General features: G+C 39.7%; 1 protein-coding gene across 2 annotated transcripts in view; it reads left to right on the top strand.

Moving 5' to 3' along the window:
- LOC122794633 (RAP1 GTPase activating protein) overlaps positions 1–21075 on the top strand; it is a 1835311-nt gene that overhangs the window by 1196078 nt on the left and 618158 nt on the right. For both annotated transcript variants that reach the window (XM_044063215.1, XM_044063214.1), the window contains exon 10: positions 13635–13735. In XM_044063215.1, coding sequence (XP_043919150.1) covers positions 13635–13735 — 101 coding nt within the window. The remainder of the gene's footprint in view (positions 1–13634; positions 13736–21075) is intronic.

Below are 21075 nucleotides of genomic sequence, written 5' to 3'. Positions count from 1 at the left end.
AAATGCTCCACACCGGAAGTATATCCCTCATTGGTGAGATCTGATCATAAACTAATCTCACTGGAAATCCACATCCCGCCCACCCCAAACAAAAAAGACCATAGTGAAGAACTTCTCTAAAGCAAACTTCACACTACTCAAGACTGGTGTGGTATCCTTCAAGGCCCCTGAGTCAGAGGAAACCACAACCCAAGCTGCAGAAGCCCTTACAAATGCCTTCTATGAACACCTCCAGGACTGCATGGATCAGGCAATCCCAAATAAAACCAAGACTCTTTCCACAAAGGGCAAACGTCCAGTCTGGTGGACCCCAGCCATTAACAAACTTTACAATAAGAGGAGAAAGCTATTACATGATAGAACAAAATCCATAAAAGGGAAGTCACCCCTGATCATTATTAGTAAAAAATACGAGCACTCATAAAATCAACTAAGGCCAATTTTGAGAGAAAAATTGCCATGGATTCAAAGGACAATCATAAGGCCTTTTTCAGCTATGTTAGGAACCTGGGTGGAAACTCACAGATATGCTCAGAATTAGTCCAAAATGATACAAAAATCACTGAACCCACAGACATTGCCAACATACTGGCAGACAGGTTCAGTGCAAACTTCACCCCTCTTCCCCTAAAGGAGAGATAACTATCCCAGCCGAGTGTAGCCTCCCGGACATCTCAAATGCGCAGGTGAAAGCTGCTCTCTCTAAAGCTAAAAACACAGCATCAATGGGACCGGATGGTGTCCCCGGCTGTGTGCTACACGAGCTAAATGAGGAATTAAACCCGCACATAAGGCAGCTGTTTAATCTCAGCCTTACCACAGGATACGTGCCCAAGGAGTGGCGTACGGCAACTGTGGTCCCACTCCACAAAGGTGGCGCCTCTACGGACCCTGGTAATTACCGCCCATAAGCTTAACAAGTCTAGTCTGCAAAGCTATGGAGAGGATCATAATGGAGCTCATAAACAAAGATATAGGGGACTTGCAGACATTGGACCCGACCCAGTTTGGCTTTGTCAAGGGAAGATCATGCCTTTTGAACTTGGTCGACTTCTTTGAAATAGTCACCAAGGCCATTGATGAGGGAAAGGCAGTCCATACAGCCTACCTTGACCTTGCAAAGGCTTTCGACACAATACCCCACTCGGGTATTGTAGAAAAACTTACCAGCTTAAATGTAAACCCATATGTCACAAGATGGGTTGCAAACTGGCTTAAGGACAGAACCCACAGGGTTAGAGTTGCTGGCGCTGTGTCAGACTCCAAGCCGGTCACAAGTGGTGTCCCACAGGGCTCGGTCCTTGGCCCCTATTGTTTGGCATCTACTTCTCAGAAGTACAGGCCAACATGGGAGGACTTTGGCTGACAAAGTTTGCAGATGACTGCAAACTGGGCCATAGTGGAAAGTGCATCGGACACTGATATCCTTCAGAAGGGACTCACGGAAACAGATAGCTGGTGCCAGAGCCATGGCCTGAAGTTAAACGCCAAAAATGTATAGTCATACCCTTCGGGAAAAACAAGGTAACCCCAAGCTACCATATAGGTGGCAATCCACTAAGCACAGAAGAGGTTATCAGGGACCTGGGGACCCAGGTTGACAGTGGCCTTTCTTTTGACACTCACATTGCTAAAGTGGTTAGAAAGACCTTCTACATTGCCCACCTGATCATGAAGGGATTCACATCCAGATCTAGTGAGGTCATTGTTCCCCTGTACTCTTCACTTATCAGACCAATGATCGAGTACAATGCCCCATTCGGGATGTATCTCACCCGACATCTGCAGCAATTGGAGAGACCCCAAAAGTTCCTCACCAAAAGGATAAAGGGACTCCAAAATCTGTCATATGCTGCCAGATTGAAGAAACTCCAGCTCTATTCAGTCGCATACCGTCTGCTCAGAGGTGACATGTGCCTGACATACAAGGCCATGTCCAACCCGGAATTAATGGACATGCTCCACCTCAAAAATCCAAATCCACCAAAACCACTAGAGCAAGCGACTTAAACCTTAGCACGGATATAAATAGGACGTGCTGGAGGGATAGATTTATCACTCAGAGACTCCCTATGCTGTGGAATAAAATCCCGGTCCATGTGAGGCAGAGCACCTCGCTGACTCTGTTCAAGAGAAATCTAGACCTGTGGATGGGAGATCGTAGGTTTACCCCGGGAATCATCTCTGGGTCACTGCTGGACAGAGGCACAACAAACTAATGGGCACAGTATTTTTTCATATAAGGGGTGGCGTAAGCCACAATAATTTGGGCTAGGCTTATAAATGCCTTAGGGCAGATAGCCTAGTATAAACCTATGAACCTATGAACCTATCCACAGAGTCAAGTAAACCAGGAACAGGCCTTGGGTTGTACCTCTTTTGTCACCAATCTGTAGTTCACTCACTGTCAGTCTGTTAGTCCGTACTACGCAAACACACAAACACACACACACACACACACACACACACACACACACACACACTCTGTCATACCAGTCATACCATATACACACATACATAAATGCACACACACACACACACACACACACACACACACACACACACACACACACACACACACACACACACAGTCTCACATCATGCACACACACACACACACACACACACACACACACACACACACACACACACACACACACACACACACACACACAGAGTCCAGACCACACACACACACACACACACACACACACACACACACACACACACACACACACACACACACACACACACACTCTCATACCATATACACACATACATAAATGCACACACACACATATACAGTCTCACACCATATACACACACACACACACACACACACACACACACACACACACACACACACACACACACACACACACACACACTCTACACTAATACATCCTTTGGATGAGACATTAAGCCAAGATCCCCTCTGCTTGAGTTCCTGAGTTAGTGTTAGTTAGCTCAGGTGGATTTAGATCCCACAGCACCTATAAAAAAGAGTGGAGGAAGTCCCCTGATGCCCTGGCCACATTTCCCCTGGCAATATAAGTACCACTTCGGGTCTCCCCTGAAAAGAGAATACTAACCTAGTGGGACTAATCTGGTCAACAAAGAATAAGTAAAATAAAAATTAAATACATATTTTGCGTACATGACACAGGCATGCAACTATTTTTTTCTGTCTCTATATTTATAGTTATATCCAAATGTCTGTAGATGAGAAATATGGGAGGGGTGTATGGCCTCAACAAATTAAATATTTGCACTTGTGAATACCAAGAAGTTTATTCCACATCAACCAACATATGGTAAGGCTCTTAAATATAATCTCCTTCAAGCAGTCAGTGCACTTGCAAAAAAGTCCTTTGCAACCTTAAGAACATTCCATAAAAACAAAACCCAGCAAAGAGACATGCTGCAAGTCCAACAGCATCTCAGCCTATAAGCCCATAAAGCAGACAACCACACGTCCCAGTATTTTGGTCATAGGGCACTCCATCATGAGATAGACAGATGCCCCACTCACCAGCCTTAGTAAACAAGAAAGTCACAGTCAGTTGCCAGGATCTATCATATCACGCACAGACTTAGGACGCTGGATCACAAGTACAAGAATGACTTGGTCATAGTCCATGTAAGTATAAATGTCCTGAGACATATCTCCTTGGACTATATAAAGAGATACATGATGGAATTTTCAGACTTTTTGCTCCAGGTGGTATGAACCAACCATTGAGCAATATTCTGCCTTCTCCAAGGTTTATACCACAATATGAATGCACAATAGTTGACTTTAACAATTGGTTTTCAGTATGGTGAGATTCAAAGGGAGTATGATATGTTCCATCCCGGAAAGGTAGGGTTAGCAGACCACACTGCTTTTCCATGGATGGTGTCCACCTGTCCCCACTGGGATTTTGAATATTGGCTAAAACCTTTTCCATCTCCATACTACCTTTATTAGGTATTGACAAACAGATAAACCTTCAAACATAACTGTAACAGCCCAGCAAAATCTGTAGCTGTTATTGTTCAATGCCAGGAGTCTAAACAAGAAACTCCATTCCTTGAAGCTTTCCTAGTCCTGGAGAATGTAGACATCTTTGCAGCTACTCAGACATGGTTTAAAGCCATGGAGAGAACCCCAGCAGTGCAGAGCTACAATGCCTTCCGCACATTTAGTAGCTACGGTACAGAAAGGGACAAAAAGCGGAAGTGTCCCTATATACATTAAAAACAAACTTACCATAAGACTGGTCCATCAGTATGATGAGCCCGGGCTTCTCTGTGTCCAAGTTTATGTAAACAAAGTCTTATACTATATCCTTGCAGGCTCTGTGACCCAGGATAACTGCAACACTTACGTAAATGCACTGGACATACAATCCTCATTCAACTCAACACCATACTTGTGGGTGACTTTAACTACCCTGATATTAACTGGGAATCATATGTGACCCATAACATGCAGCCCCAGAGATACCTGAATTTTGTAAATACTAACAACATGGACCAGCATTGTCTGTACACCCACTAGAGATACAAATGTCCTTGACCTGGTTATCAGAAACATGGCAGAGTGTTGTACCATTCCCAGTATAATGTCTTTGCTGGTCATGTCAGGCCAAAAATCAGTGTCTTTTAAGTAAATGAAAAAAATGAGGGACAATGGCTAAACATAGAAATTTTAGGAATTATTGTAGGGTAAACTTCCTGTTACTACATGATACCCTAACAAAACTTCAAGCCCTTCCCCCAAACCCTGAGAACACTGCTGCCTATGTAGAAGCATCACAGAAACCCTGTTTAACTGTATTAACAGCTGCACAGAGACATTTGTACCTCTCCAGAATAAGCAGAGGACCAGCTCAAAGATAAAGGCATCCTAGTAGAATCCCAACATCAGTAGGCTGTATAACAAAAAGAAACTCATGGCAAAAATTAGAGGCTCCCTATTATGCTGTTGCAGATACAGGTTGTCAAATGCGTCTTTGTCGAACTGAAAAGCACGAAAAGACAAAATAGTGAAGCGGCTTTTCAGTGAATTATTTCCCTTTGCCATTTTTGGCACTGTAGTGTGATCTTGGAGTTGGTATATTTAAGTTGGGGAGTGGGGGGGGGTGTGGGCAAAGCCCCCCACATTATGTAATGTTTTACAGTTGTTTTTTTTTTTTTTTTTGGAACAGCCCTTGGAAAAAAATCACTGTTCTGAGGTTTCGACGTTGTAAGATTTCGCTTACATGGGGTCAATTATGTGTCATTCGCTCTTCTGAGCATGCAATATCATAATATAGACTCAAAATTAGAAAGTGCCGTGCCCAAGGTAAAATCTCCCTCATCAATCTAAACAAGTAACAGAGCAGGCTAATCAATCAAGTTTATCAAAACCAAATTTGAGGTAAAAATAGCCTCCCAGACCAAGGACAGTCACAAAGCATTTTTCAGCTATGCCTAAAACTTCAAAGGCAAAACACAGCATTGTGCTGTGTTAAGTGTAAATGATCCCATCTGTGCAGAACTGGAAGCTATGCCGAAGTCTCCTGGCTGACAAATTTAGCTTTAACTGTACCCGCTATTCCCTTGGACACCCCTATCACCAGAGACCAGGCCCTCAAAGCACTCTTAAAGGCCAAGAACACTGGGATAATGTCCCGGGATCTCTCCTTAATAGAGTGGAGCATGAACTACTGGATTCACTAGAATTACTATTTAATCACAGCCTCCAAACAGGCCTCATGCCAAATGAAAGGAGGACTGCAGTGTTTGTTCCAATGTGCAAGGGCAGGCCATCCACAAACCTGTGGAATTATTATCCCATTAGCCTAACTAGCCTGATATACAAAGCTAAGGCTAATCATGGATATCAAAAATGATGACATAGGTAACTTACAAACACTGCACTCAAATCAGTTTGGGTTTTTCAAGGGCAGGTCTTCCCTGCTCAGCCTACTAGACTAATATTTGAAAGTCACCAGACCAATGGCATGTCTAGTGGACTTTCCCAGACTGTTTGCAAATGCATTGTTTGTCTTTTGAATTCCTGCACCATTCACATAGATGTCAATTAGTACCTCACTGTATGTTGTTTGAGTAAGAATCCCAGCATGCCTCTTGAATTTAATGGGTTGCCAGATGCATGTGAATTTCAAGAGAAGAGAAGTTTACCTTTTCTCATGTTAAGTCTGTTTTCAATGCAAGAGTGTTTTGTTTTGTTTAGAAAATGGCTGTCAGAATATATATATATATATATATATATATATATATATATATATATATATATATATATATAGTTCATATGAAACCATCGAATTTACATTCTGTCGAGCCTAACATGATCGAGACGAAAACATCGCAAACTGACATCATCGAAATGTCAGTTCATCGATGTTCATACCATCGACAAGTGAAGTATGGAAGTGTTATAGTGCCATGAGCGCTACCATGGGTGAAGAAAGTTATATGTCCATATGTTCAGTGTTTTGCTACTTCTTCACCCATGGTAGTGCTCATGGCACTATAACACTTCCATACTTCACTTGTCGATGGTATGAACGTCGATGAATTGACATTTCGATGATGTCAGTTTGCAATGTTTTCGTCTCGATCATGTTAGGCTCGACGGAATATAAATTTGATGGTTTCATATGAAACCACACATATATATATATATATATATATATATATATATATATATATATATATATATATATATCTGTGTGTGTGTGTGTGTATGCATGTATATATACTGTGATTCACTGAAAACTCATTTCACTAAATTACATTTCACTAAATCTAAGTACTGTTGGACAAATAAAATGTATATGCCATTTTCCCCACTGTAGTGTGATCTTGGAGTTAGTATATATAGTTAGGGGGGTGTGGGGGGTGCAACCCCTCACCTAATTAGCTTTTATATTTATGAATTTCATTTCACTGAAAGCTAACAATATATTAAATCAAAAGTAGGTGGGGAGCTATGCCCCCCCCCACACACACACACACACCCCTGTTGACTCTGGAGGTATTTGCTGCAACAGTGCAGTTCCATTAGACATTCTTCAGGTAGGTAAGAGCTGTACTGAGTAATGTCAGCTGGGATAGCTACTCTTGATGACAGAAAAGACAGAAAGAGGTCAAACATGAGATGCCGATGTCCTGCAAGTATGTAAGACCCCCCCCCAAAAAAACAGTATGTTATATGCAATAATATTGCAGATTTTTTGTAAGAGTTGCGGATTGTTGAATAAAACAACAAAAGCTGATATGGCTTTTATATTGCCTGTAATTGTTTTCCTTTATTCATTGCACTAAAGAATGAATTAATTCATTAACAGACCTAGATTGTGTAATATAATCTAAACACATTGCATTTTAGTAATATATCTTTACAGTGCCCTTTTTACAATCCCAGCAACTGCAAAGTTGTTGACCTTTGTCAGGTCATATAGTCTGCAGTATTTGGAGTGACGATCAAAACTGTCTGATCTTCGGCATCCATTACATAGTCAGTGTTGCACAGTCCTGTGATATGGTCTTCTCCACAAACCTGAATTGCAAAGGATTTCTGCGTTTAGTTACCTGCTAATCTGACAGCTAGCATACAGGTCTAAAGCCCACGCTTTTTAACGAGCTGCTTCTTCTGGATGGCACAGTGGTGCAGCAGTTGCATTGTCGCCTCACAGCAAAAGGTGCTCCGGTTCGATTCTCTGCTGGGGTGCCTTCTACTCCCTGTGTTCGTGTGGGTTTCCTGTGGGTGCTCCGGTTTCCTCCCACATTACAAAGACATACACCTGGAGCGTTTCTCCCCAGGCCTCTGCTGAAAATTGGCTTTGTTCCAAGTCAGACTTTCACAGTAAACAAATAATAACTAAATAAATAATTCTTGTAGCTAGGTTTCAGGGTTGAATCTTTCCACCTTCATTTGCCTACTGTCTGACACTGATCGAGTCACGTAACCAGACAGTGCTTTGGAGCTACTGGGAATTTGGGTTAGGCTTCTTACCATTCTCCTGGACTGTATGCCTAGTAACTATGTACCTGTTGTTATTGTTTGCTAGCCATCCCCTATTGCATAGCTGATCTGTGAGGAATGTTTTGGTAATATCACCAGCACACCAATTTTTTATAAGGTAAGCTCGGCAATTTATTCTTCAAGGGCAGCAGGCAGGCTTGTTTGCCAGCAGCAACCTCTGCATTTGTAATAGCTTTGTTTAGTGTGGAATTATTCGGTAGACTTTTTTACTTCTACAGAGATTGTACATATTCACTTAGCATATGTTATGAGGAGGTTAATATTTCTTTTGTTGTCATCATAAATACTCTTGTATTTAAACTGTGCTACATGTGTTGGATTTTATGGTGTGATGCTAGTGATTTCTATACGATTTTGTGTAGTTCATTCAAAGCTACCAGTAAAGTACATGTAATCTATTTCTTCATAACCCTAAGGGGTGCCTATACTCAACAAAGTGACTGCAGCTGCTTTCTAGGGCTGGTGGTAGGGCTTTCTGGGGATGCACGTACTTCACGTTCTTATCATCTGACCATTTTAAACAGTCTTTAGTAGGGCTTTGCAGCATACCTCTCAACCTCTTAGAGCAAGAAATCTGGACAAAGCCATAAATAAAAGAGGGACAAAGGCCCAAAAATAGGGAAAATTTTTAAATATGGGTCTTACAAACTTAGCAAGTTGATAGACTAACAGGTTGTACGTAAGCATGATGTTTCTGAAGGGTATGAAGTCTGAAACTCAAATGTCCTTCATTATTTTCTAACTTCAGTCTTTAATGATTTGCCACAAATTTTCCAGAAAACCACTATTTTATCAAAAATGGACCAAAAATATGAGGCAAAAATCTGGAGATTCTCCGAAAATCTGTACAGTTCAGAGGTAGCTTTGCAGGATTAGTGTGGATATGCGTATGTATGAATTAAGATGGAATACTTTGGTTGTGTGTGTGTTTGTGTGAATTAAATTTGGAATGTGTGACTTTGGTCATTATTTTGTTTGTTTTTTTCTTTTTTTAGAAATATGTCTGAGAAGGATGCATTTAACATTATAGGTATAATCCAGGTCTATATTACTTCAGTGAAAATCATATTCAGAAAATATGTCTTCACTGCTCACCAGCCACTGAACTTAACTTCAGTGAACCGCAGAATTTTTTCCCATGGTTCAGAAATACTAGCCCACCAAAGGTGCGGAAGACAAAAATAACTAAATCAAATCCACCCAAGTTGGAGGTTTTTCCCCCGACCCACCCCACAACTGTATATACCAACTCCAAGATTGCACTACAGTGGGGAAAAGGGAAAAGTTGAGAGGATGGCCAAGTGTTTCCGAACCGTGGGAAAAATTCTGCAATTCAGTGAAGTTAATTTCGGTGGCTGGTGAGAGATGAAGACATATTCTCTGGATATGCCTTTCGCTGAAGTAATATAGACCAGTATAAACCTGAGTGTGAGGGATATCTGTGAATCTAAATGCATATATAATCCTTCACTGGCCAAGTACATTCCAGTGAGTGTGAGCTTCAAAGGAAGAGAAGTTTACTGTTACTCATGCATAGTTCTCATAATCTGAGACAAATGTCATGAAACTCAGACAGAAACAAATCAGGGACAGATGCAGAAGTAATCAGAGACAATCAAGGACACATTTAAAATATTAGTACTATTAGCGATTGACATTGACGGAATAAGAGAATGTGACTTACCTGAACTAAAAGTCTGTAACTCTAATTATTGTCATTATTTATTAAGTGTAATGCAGCACCTTTTCTCCAAATGCTACCAGGTTTAGGAGGGGTTAAGAGGGACAAAGATAACATTTGAGTCAAAGTCATGGATGTTTCTGAAAATCTGAGACTGTTGAGGGATATGTACTCTGTTTTCAATGTGGAATGGCCGTTACTGTTTGTACCATAAAATTTCAGATAAAGGTTTTAAATCAAATCTCTGCAATCGCTGTAAAAGTAAAGCAGAAAATAGTATGCACAGTGACAAGTTTCGAACCACCACGCTGTAAAATACCAGTTATTTATTAAGACACTCAATGTAAGCATTTTTGGGTGAAGTACCCTTCATCAGACAATTCACAAATAAACTAAATCATATTTAAAACACAAAGTGGCCAGTCACAGTCAATATTGGGCACTCCTCACCTTGAGAATGGATTTAATGGGAATAACCCCATTCATCCCAGGTGGTCTGTGTGCACACATCTCTATAATCCAAATTTAGTGTTCTAGGTCCTGCTTTGACTCTTTTGGACAGTGACAAGTTTGAACAGTATTTATGGTAATCATGAAGAGACAGTCAAGTAATGGAGCACTGACATGGCTTAGGCCCTCACTTTACCATGATCCTGCTTTAATGACTGGTATTATTGACTGACAGTAATCCTCAATAATTTATCAGAAAAAAATAAGTTAATAAGGGATGCTGCATAACTATAAGGCAACATTAGTGATGTTCTGCAAATTCAGAGACAGCTTAGAGGCAAGCTACTCAAATTCACTTAAAAATTAAAAGGGAAACAGGTTTTGTATCATCATAATGCATTTTCTGAATATTAGAACAACAAAAACCATGAAACTCTCCTAACTTGCATTACTGACTGACTTTAAACTTTAGTGACTTTAACCTTCAGTAGTTTATCAGAAAACAAAGATATCAGTGAAGTCCTTGTAGTTAGTGCAAATGACCAAAGCTCTAAACTCTTAGCAACCTACTGATTGTAGTCAAGGGTACAGAGTTTCATTTGTTCCACCTCCATTTGCCTCCTGTGTGACTTTGAGCAAGTCACTTAATCAGGCAGTCCTCCTGTGTTGCCCTTTAGTAAAACAAAATGGTAGAGCAGATGAATGAGGCTAAATGCTCATGCAGTTTCTGAACCATAAGAGCAGAGCGAGTTCATGGACAAATAGGCCCCTAGGTAGTGGCATGTACCAGGTGCTGCCCCATCACTTCATCCCTGCAGCCATAGCAGTATCCCATTTTTTGGCTGTCTTTCCCTAGTTACCATAACATTCTGCTGAAACCTGTCAGACAGTCATTTGATGAACAAAACAAAATATTGTCATATTGAAAATGGAGGGAATGAACAACATTGCACTTTTCTTCCTTTGAAACTCACGTTAATTGAAAATGCATCTGGTGACCTGTTAACCACAACAGATGTGTTGGGATTCACTGTCAGATAGCATGTAGTGACGCAGTAATTATGGGCTATGTGAAGGGAACAAGAATTCAAAACACAAATTTGTAATAAATTTGTCTAACAGCTTTACAGCTTTGGACATCCTACTGGATACATATATGTCTCTTCTGCGGCAGTGCAGAGGCACTGTCTAGTGAAATGATTTTGTCAGTTTCACTAGACAAGTGATGCTTGAGGGAATCAAACCCTGCATTACAAGAAGCAGCTCATTAACAGCTTATAGGCTTACTCATCTGCAGTACGTAACAAATTGTTGTAGCCCAACACAATACAGCTCATAGGCTTTACTCATCTGCAGTACGTAACAAATTGTTGTAGCCCAACACAATGCAGCTCATAGGCTTTACTCATCTGCAGTACATAACAAATTGTTGTAGCCCAACACAATGCAGCTCATAGGCTTTACTCATCTGCAGCAAGTAACAAATTGTTGTAGCCCAACACAATGTAATTTTGCACCCTTGTTTCTGAAAAAAGTTAAATTAAAATGCATTCATAGATAATATTTGAATATTAAAGTCGTAGACTTCATGTTGCGAGGTTTATTCACTGACAAATAAGCACAGTGTCAACAGTCAACATAAGGAACCTACCCAAAGAACATGGTTCATAAGTTGAAGCCCTTGATTGCTAAGATCAGTTCATTCCTTTATACCATAACTACTCTGGGAGTTTGCATACACAAAAAGTGTGGGGGGGGGGGGTGTAGTGACAAAATGGTTAAACTGTCTTCCTCACAGACATAAAGTACAGAGTTTGATTCTCACCTTTGAGGGACATTAGCTAGGCCTTAAATGACGAACAAGGTAAGCTATCATAGTACTAATTGGTTTGGGGACTGGCACAATAGTTAAGGTGTTTGCCTCATGGACACAAGGTACAGAGTTTAATTCTCACCTTTGAAAGAACATTGGCCAGACTTAAAATGGCCTCCAAGGGCAGCAGCTTAGTACTTACCTATGATCATATGAACAAATACAAGTATGAGCAAATACTTAAGTAATGACTGAGATCTTTAATGAAGCTCACCGTTGTAAGAACCAGACAGTCCACTCCAATGCACCCCATGTCCCCCCATACCTTCCCAAATTCTTAGTTCAGGAATCAGAGACAAATTCCCAACAAACAAGAACAGATTTTAAATCTTTCTGTTATATACTTAGATCGTTACATTAGCAAGCATTTTTGAAGGACACAGAGTCTGAAACTCACATGATTGCCATTATTTAGCGACTTTAATCCACAATAATTTGCCAGAAAGCTATACTTTTCAAGAACAGATCAACATAACTATCCATTTCTTTGATCAAGAACTCTGGACAAATATAAAAATAATTGGGTGGGGGGGGCAAAGTCCTCAAAAGGAACACATTTTAAATATTACTTATCTATTTAATAACCAGGTAAACCCACAGGAGAAAGTATCCCTTTTCAGGGGTGACCCAGGAGTACCATCTGAAGTAACTTATGGTCACACTGTAGACTAATTGATGTGGGTGGATTCAAACCCTGTACTTTTAACTACATTTAACGAATCATTAACAGCTCAGTGCTTTAGGTGCCAGACACTATTGAACAAAAATTGGTGTTGCATAGACATGGATTTTCTGAATAACAAGAATTACGAAACTCCAATGACTGACTTTGACTGACTGTAATCCTCAGTGAGTTACCAAAAATCAAAAAGTGAGTGGAGGTCTGGCAGTTGGTGTGGAGGGTTAAGGGTTCAATCTCTTAATACGCTGTCCCTTGTAGTTGAGGTTATGGGTTTGATTCTTCCTACCTCTGTTTGCCTACTCTAGAAACTGTGAATTTCATGCACACTCCCCTCCACTCATTCTCACTGACAGCCACCATGACCCTCAAAAGTCTTGTTTTCCTTATACTCTCCTGTGAAGATCAAAAGCCCGGCTCCTGCAGCAAGTGATATCTGCTTCTGCTGTCTTCAGGAGTGTTGGCATGCACATCTCCTCTTGGGATGAGGACATATTAGAAATAAAAAGAGTGACTTATTTTATTTTATGTGAAGGACTGATGCATTCAGGGGGCATACAGTTTCCCAGGTGCACTTGTCCACGTGCCCCCATTTAGCACTGTCTTGCCCATGTCACCCTAAGAGAACAAGTTTGTTTTGTCAGACATTCAGAAGGAGGATGATAGTCCCTCTCATTAACTGTGCAACACCATAACTCCCAAGCATATTAAATAACACTCTTTAGATTGACTTTGTATTGGATCAATACCAGAGAACACACTAACTTTTTTTGTACTTTAAATGATGTTTTACACATCATTTTTTCAGCTTTACTTCATATCAGATTGCTAAACAAAAGTTGAGCATACTTACTTTTACTGTAAATAAATGCGTTCATCTCTTATTCGTGTTTATGTGATTTTTTTCCTGCAGACAACAGAAGAGGAACTGTTCAGTAATACTGAAGAAAGTCCTGCCTTTGTAGAGTTTTTGGAATTAATAGGACAAAAAGTAGAACTACAAGATTTTAAAGGGTAAGGTGATTGTAGAGATTCCTTTTCATTGTTTTTTATTTGTGTTTTGCCATTGTTTCAGTTTTATGTCTTTTGTCAGTTCCTGACTTAACTGGATGCTAAATTAAACTGAACCAGAGATGAAAAAGATACTTTGCAGACTTGCTAATGACAAAAATGTTCCAGGGTTATATGATATTTAATTCGATTTTGGTTCTCCAGCCTTCACAGTTCTGAAAAAATTACAAAGTAATGTATAAATCTATAGACTATGGTCATTTTTGCAACACATCCCTTCATTTACCTGCTACTTAAACATTCCAGCTGAGAAGACGAACATTGTCAGGAATAAAGGAAAAGTTATATCTCTCCTCCTTAACATTGTATAATTTTGGAGTCAGAATATTTATTAATGAGGTATGAAGGAGGTAGAGGGTGGCAATTCCCCTACACAAAAATAATTTTCGACTGCAAAATTTAATTAAAGAGTTCTAGTTCAGTTTAAATTTGGTTTGATCAGTTATTTTCAGATGTGTCTTTATCAGATAAATTATATTAAACCAGACATTATGTACTGTAGTCTGATTTAGGTACAAGTGACTGTATATGGCTGATTGGCCGTGTTTCACTTTTTTGTATGAGTGTGAGTTAAAACAGTGATGTCTTATATGTGAACTTCAAATGTTCAAGTGCAGATGCTTCTGTGTTTCCAACTGGGTTTAAGCATGCATCATTCTGATAAACTGTCAGTTGTAATACAGGTGGTCTTACTAGAAAGTTGTAAGCATATACTTTTCAACATATGGTTAAAAACTGAAATATGAAAAATGTTGTGATAGAATAGATTTAAGATAAAGCTAATGAATCTAAAAAGACGGTTGTAGAAATTACTGTATCATTTGAACTTATTTCCCTAACAATTTGGTCTGCAGGTGCCCACATGCTTTTTATGATCACCCCTTTATCCTAAACGTGTGACATTATGTGCAGATATCAGTACTACCTTTGTACGCGGTCTGTTCACCTCTGTTGTATTCCTTGGCCAATGCCCTATTTTCTTCATATTTTGCTGCTTCGTAATTTTTACTAATGATTTCCAGCAGCTAACATATTGTGAAACTCTCCAACTCAGATTCTTTTCTTTATATACCCTGGACATGCAATGCTTTGTGTAATGCTCAGCTTGTTTCTCCGTATTTCCAGTGATTAATAATGTGTGGACTTCCTGTGACTAGTTCTGCTTGTTGTTCTATTTCTGTTCACCATTGTCAGTCTGCCCCTCCTTCAGATATGGCCTGATCTCCAGGAGGTCATAGGTTAGATATGGTGTAGAAAACAGTCAGGCCATTTTATCTTTTTATTTTCTTTTAATCCACAGGCATCACTTTTATAACTCTGCTAAATTTCATCTTCCCAAAATGGCCACTTTCTAGGTCTTCTTGTTTCATAAATTTTATTTCAAACTATTCTGAATTCACCCAGAGTTTGAGGTTCTTCAGTGTTTCAGGTTTGCATACACTGGCTCTTAGTTACAACCAGGAAGTATGTAACCACATTTTAGGCTAGTCAACTTTTATTTTTATTTATTGTTTTATAATATATTTGTACCACTAATTTATTTTTCTTTAATTTGCTTACATCTTTCTGCTTAATGTTTGCTCTGGGGGGAAAGGATGTGTGTAACTTTGACACCTTCCTCATTATTTTATACAGTTGTATCTGATAGGATTGAATACATAGCAAAACTTGTCTCAGTCCAGAAGTGAAAGGACTCCATAAACGTAGTCCAGTTTAGTACCAACTCTTCTTAGTCTGTCCATGCAGCCATTTCTTTCTAGTCTGTATTTACCTAGTTAACCTGTGTAGTTCCACAAATAGCTTCAGGCTTTCTAATTGGTATTTGTAGATGCTACGTTTTAGTCATTTCAATGTCTTAAGAGGTAAGACACCAGGCTTTGATGCAGGTAAATTAGAAAGCTGTAGATTTTATTCCCCCTTGAAGTGATTAGGTTTATTTTTTTCCAGTACTGATGATCAAATTCGGCATATGGGGATGTTGCATTCCTGAGTGTGCTGTCCTTCAGATGAGATGTTACACTGACTATTCATCTGCTTGAGTTGGTGGAAATGTAAATGATTGTAAAAGGTTTAACGACACTTCTGACAAAGACCGCACATACCAAAAAGAGTAATGGAATTTCCCCAGTGCCCTGGCCAGATTTCTCCTAGCCAATATAAATGCCTCTGTGGGTCTCTCCTGAAAAAAAAAGAAAAGGCAACTAGCCTAATAAGACTGTGAGTGTAAATAAAGGGTGGATAAATAGATAAATCAATGCTTTCCTGTAACTAAATTAAAAAATATGGACTTTAAATGATCTATTTTTAATGTATTTATTTGCTTAGAAAACTATAGCAAGTTTAGCTAAACAAATGCTGCTTTGAATTGTTTCTACCTTCCGTGAAGCAGACCTCTGAGGTCTTGATTAGTGAAATATTTCATTAGATATGATTTCATCTATCATTTAGGTTAGCTGAGGTGCATAATCCTTGGCAGTTTTATTTTTGACTAAATAGTAGATCCTGGGTAAGTAGGTTGGTCCAAGGAACCTGGCTTGAGGCACAATCCATGGAATACAAAGCACCGTTTCCCAGTTCCCAGAGGTATGAGAAGATAAGCAACATCAGATCAATATCCACAGAAGATGGAGAGGTAAATGAGGTAATACATTGCAGACAACTATGCAGAAAGTTGATGGGACAGTTACATCTCATAAGCTAATAACAACCACATGTCACAAAATGCAGAAGTGTGGCAACCAAATACTCCGCAATAAAACCACTGGTATATTGATGCTGTAGAAAATGCTGGTAGTCCACAAAGTAAAGAAAAAAAGTTTATTGTAAGACAATAGAAAGCTGGTAAGCACTTTCATCCTCAACAAAAGAACTTCATCAGATAAATTAAAATCAGACACAGAACACATTTTAAAGACTCCCTTTGTGCTTCGCATGATAGTAGCCTCTCCCCCTAAGTAACAAAAATTTAAAAGGGCAATACAAACTGTGATGTCAATGACAAAATGTTAAATAAATACATGTGAATAGATTTAAAAAAATATAAAAAATATATAAAAATATATAAAAAAAATAAAAAAATATATAAAAAAGATCATCCACTTCACAATTTTTAAAAGAGCAATGAATAAATATATAAATAAATATATAAATAAATCAATAATCATCTGTTTAAAGTTCTCAATTTTAAAAGGAAATTAACAGAGAGGGATTCATTTAAACCTGGCCAGTTGTTCGCAACAACTGCCAGTATAATTCTCTCTTTTCTAGCAAGGCAGACCATGCACCTCCCCTTATATCCATCGTGACACTATCAATAACAAAATAATTAAAAGTGTGGTCACTGTTCTCTGAGGTATGTTTATACAAAGCATCTGTCTCTTTGCCTGTTCTTGTTTCATACCAATGTCCATATATTCTGTTTTTAAATTTTCTATCAGTTTTTCCAGTGTAAAAACAATCACATGGGTTACAGAGGGCACAATAAATAATATGTTCAGAGTTACAGTTATACTTATTTTTGATATGAATCTTAGTCTTGTTGATCATAAATACTGTTTTTGTTACTTAGGAGGAGTCGCTACTATCATGTGATGCACAGAGGGAGTCTTTAAAATGTGTTCTGAGTTTGATTTTAATTTATCTGATGAAGTTCTTTTGTTGAGGATGAAAGCGCTTACCAGCTTTCTATTGTCTTCCAATAAACTTTTTTGCTTTACCTTGTGGACTACCAGCATTTTTTACAGCATCAACATACCAGTGGTTTTATTGTGGAGTGTTTGGTTCGCACACTTCCGCAGTTTGGTCAGGAGTTTCTTTCTGTCTTTTGGTGCTTACATGTCACAAAATACAAGTCTGTTAAAAATGGGAAGAAACGAAGTCTGAAATATATTTATAACAGATTACTCTATAACAGTGCTGCTTATAAAGAGATGATACATTTGCTAAGATATGAATTTTGAAAGAAAGTCCTGTTAATTTCTAAACTCTTAAGGGAGGGTTGACCTTACAAAGTATAATAACTGCTTTGTACTCTGCACTGGGGGTCGGCGGGTGTGAAGAGATTTACTTTCTACAAGAAATGCTGCAGATAGTTATACATACGGTATATATTGTGCAATTTCAATGAACTGGTCTTTCATTATTTCAGTATATGAGGTCAGTGCAGAGATCACACATTTCTGTAGTAGAAAGGCTGGGAGTGACTAAACTCTGGATGAAAATTCAGAAGATTTCAAATATTGTTGAGGTATGTGTCAAAGCTAAGCTTGCCTTTCCCCCATAGGTGGAAACAAAACAAATTAATGGTACACATATATCATAAATTATAAAAAATGAGTAACCTGAAAACCACTTTCACACTTACTGGCTGTAATTTATATCCACTGTATACAATGTTGTTTACACACAACTTTGTAATGTTACATTGTAAGGATGGTGTGGTACTTCTGGAGCGGCAGAATAGGATAGTGGTCCCTTTTTTCAAAAAGTGGACAAAAATATATGCTGTAATTAGAGCGGGTAGCATTGCATAATATCTCTAGGAATGCATGTGTCAGGGTACAGAAAAAGAGGCTGAGTCAGGAGAAGTAATGCAGATTCCATTATGGCCAAGTTCATAGGTTAGTACTAGGCTAACTGCCCTTGCGAGCCATTTTTTAAGCCTAGCCAGTTATCCCTTGTGAGACTCAAACCTTGCACCTTGTGTTTGTAAGGCAAACACCTTAACCATTAGGCCACCCTCCCAACCCTAGGGGATTTTACACTTTGTCCTATCAGAGATAATGGAGGGGCTGTGAGAGTTTGCCAGTATTGTTTATATGCACTTTGGGGACCTGCAGGAGCTGTATGAGTATGTGACTTGAACAGAACTTGGGATACAGCATTACATGGTCCCAGGTCACAGTCGCATGTTGTTTGGTCCCTGCTTTTGGGAATGAAGATTTGTGTCTGTATTCTCAGAGTTAAGTTGCATACCCTCAGTGGTGTCTGGATTCATATAGAGGTATTTATTATCTCTTACTATTTGTGATTTTTATGAATTGCATATCAAAATTCAGCCACATTGCACAGACTACTCATTTTGGTGACACATGGACTGTATCTTTGTTATTTGCATTTCATGCGACACTTTTCATATCAAGTGACTGATTTCTGGCATAATGTGGCCTAATTTACTACTGAGTATCTGAGTATGAAATAGTGAGATACAAATTACCGATTACAAATCAGAGATCATTTTTTTTCCAAAAAAGTGGATTGCTCTTTGGAGATCAGGAGGAGGGGCAAGTGCCTCATGGGAAAGGAGTTTAAATATCCTGACATTTTCAGACTGAAGTTATTGTGGATTAAAAGCTTGACTAATAGACTTACTCAACTACAGCAGAACTACACACAGTGTACCAGGTGAAGTGCTACGCACAGTGTACCAGGTGAAGTGCTACACACAGTGTACCAGGTGAAGTGCTACACACAGTGTACCAGGTGAAGTGCTACACACAGTGTACCAGGTGAAGTGCTACGCACAGTGTGCCAGGTGAAGTACTACACACAGTGTACCAAGTGAAGTACTACACACAGTGTACCAGGTGAAGTGCTACACACAGTGTACCAGGTGAAGTACTACACACAGTGTACCAGGTGAAGTGCTACGCACAGTGTACCAGGTGAAGTGCTACACACAGTGTACCAGGTGAAGTGCTACGCACAGTGTACCAGGTGAAGTGCTACGCACAGTGTACCAGGTGAAGTACTACATACAGTGTACCAGGTGAAGTGCTACACACAGTGTACCAGGTGAAGTGCTACGCACAGTGTGCCAGGTGAAGTGCTACACACAGTGTACCAGGTGAAGTACTACACACAGTGTACCAGGTGAAGTGCTACACACAGTGTACCAGGTGAAGTGCTACACACAGTGTACCAGGTGAAGTGCTACGCACAGTGTGCCAGGTGAAGTACTACACACAGTGTACCAGGTGAAGTACTACACACAGTGTACCAGGTGAAGTGCTACACACAGTGTACCAGGTGAAGTACTACACACAGTGTACCAGGTGAAGTGCTATGCACAGTGTGCCAGGTGAAGTGCTACACACAGTGTACCAGGTGAAGTGCTACACACAGTGTACCAGGTGAAGTACTACACACAGTGTACCAGGTGAAGTGCTACACACAGTGTACCAGGTGAAGTACTACACACAGTGTACCAGGTGAAGTGCTATGCACAGTGTGCCAGGTGAAGTGCTATGCACAGTGTGCCAGGTGAAGTGCTACGCACAGTGTACTAGGTGAAGTGCTACGCACAGTGTACCAGGTGAAGTGCTACACACAGTGTACCAGGTGAAGTGCTACACACAGTGTACCAGGTGAAGTACTACACACAGTGTACCAGGTGAAGTGCTACGCACAGTGTGCCAGGTGAAGTACTACACACAGTGTACCAGGTGAAGTGCTACGCACAGTGTACCAGGTGATGGTGATGAACAGGTCTTAGGATGAAGCTCTCTGATTACTGCTCAGTGTGCTTTTTCCCTTCCTCAGCTGTAGTCATGGGTAATGACCAAAAGGATGCTATAACAGATATGGACAGCAGAAAAGGGGTCACTCTGTATAATAGACCAAGGAGCTCATTTAACCAGAAGTTTCTGAAAATGTTGCAGCTGCTTCTTTGGGATGAAATCAGTCAATTTAGGTTATTTGGTATCCATAAAAGATGATTCTTGGGTGCTTCATATGGGAGGCAGTCCAGGTGTGGCCCCATGGGTAGAGGCCCAGGCAGACAGGAACAGCTGTTTGGAAATATTGATGCCAGGTCTATACTACTGTTTTGTTATCACCATGACCCTCACCAGAACAACTGTTTTACTTAAATGGACTGGATTTTCTTTTACTGAAGTGACCATTGCTGTGACTGGCAATTGAATAATGGGTTTGATTATAAGATATTTGATGAAATGGCCTTCAGTTAAGTGATCCACATTTCAGAATATGCCATGCACTAGGACTTGTCTTCAGTCAATAAACATGTGGGGAAGTAGACAAACAGCTCGTCTTTAGAAAGTAAAGACATGACGTGATGGTTTACTATGAAAATATCAAAATGTAAGATCTTGAAAATCAGAATCTTGAGACAATAATGTCAAAAGGCTAAAATGCTGAATGTCAGAGTTTGATTGGGTATGGAAGAAAGGAATGGCCATCTAATAACTTTATTGAACAAGGGAGCTATGAGGTTCAGGCAGGGTGTAAGAAGTATCCAGTGGGGGTCTAATGTGTACAGTGGC

This window comes from Protopterus annectens, chromosome 2.part1 (genome assembly GCF_019279795.1).
Source record: "Protopterus annectens isolate FY-2018-M chromosome 2.part1, PAN1.0, whole genome shotgun sequence".
Lineage (NCBI taxonomy): Eukaryota > Metazoa > Chordata > Ceratodontiformes > Protopteridae > Protopterus > Protopterus annectens.
Note: the sequence above shows the minus strand (reverse complement) of the source record. Positions and strands in the feature narration are given on the sequence as shown.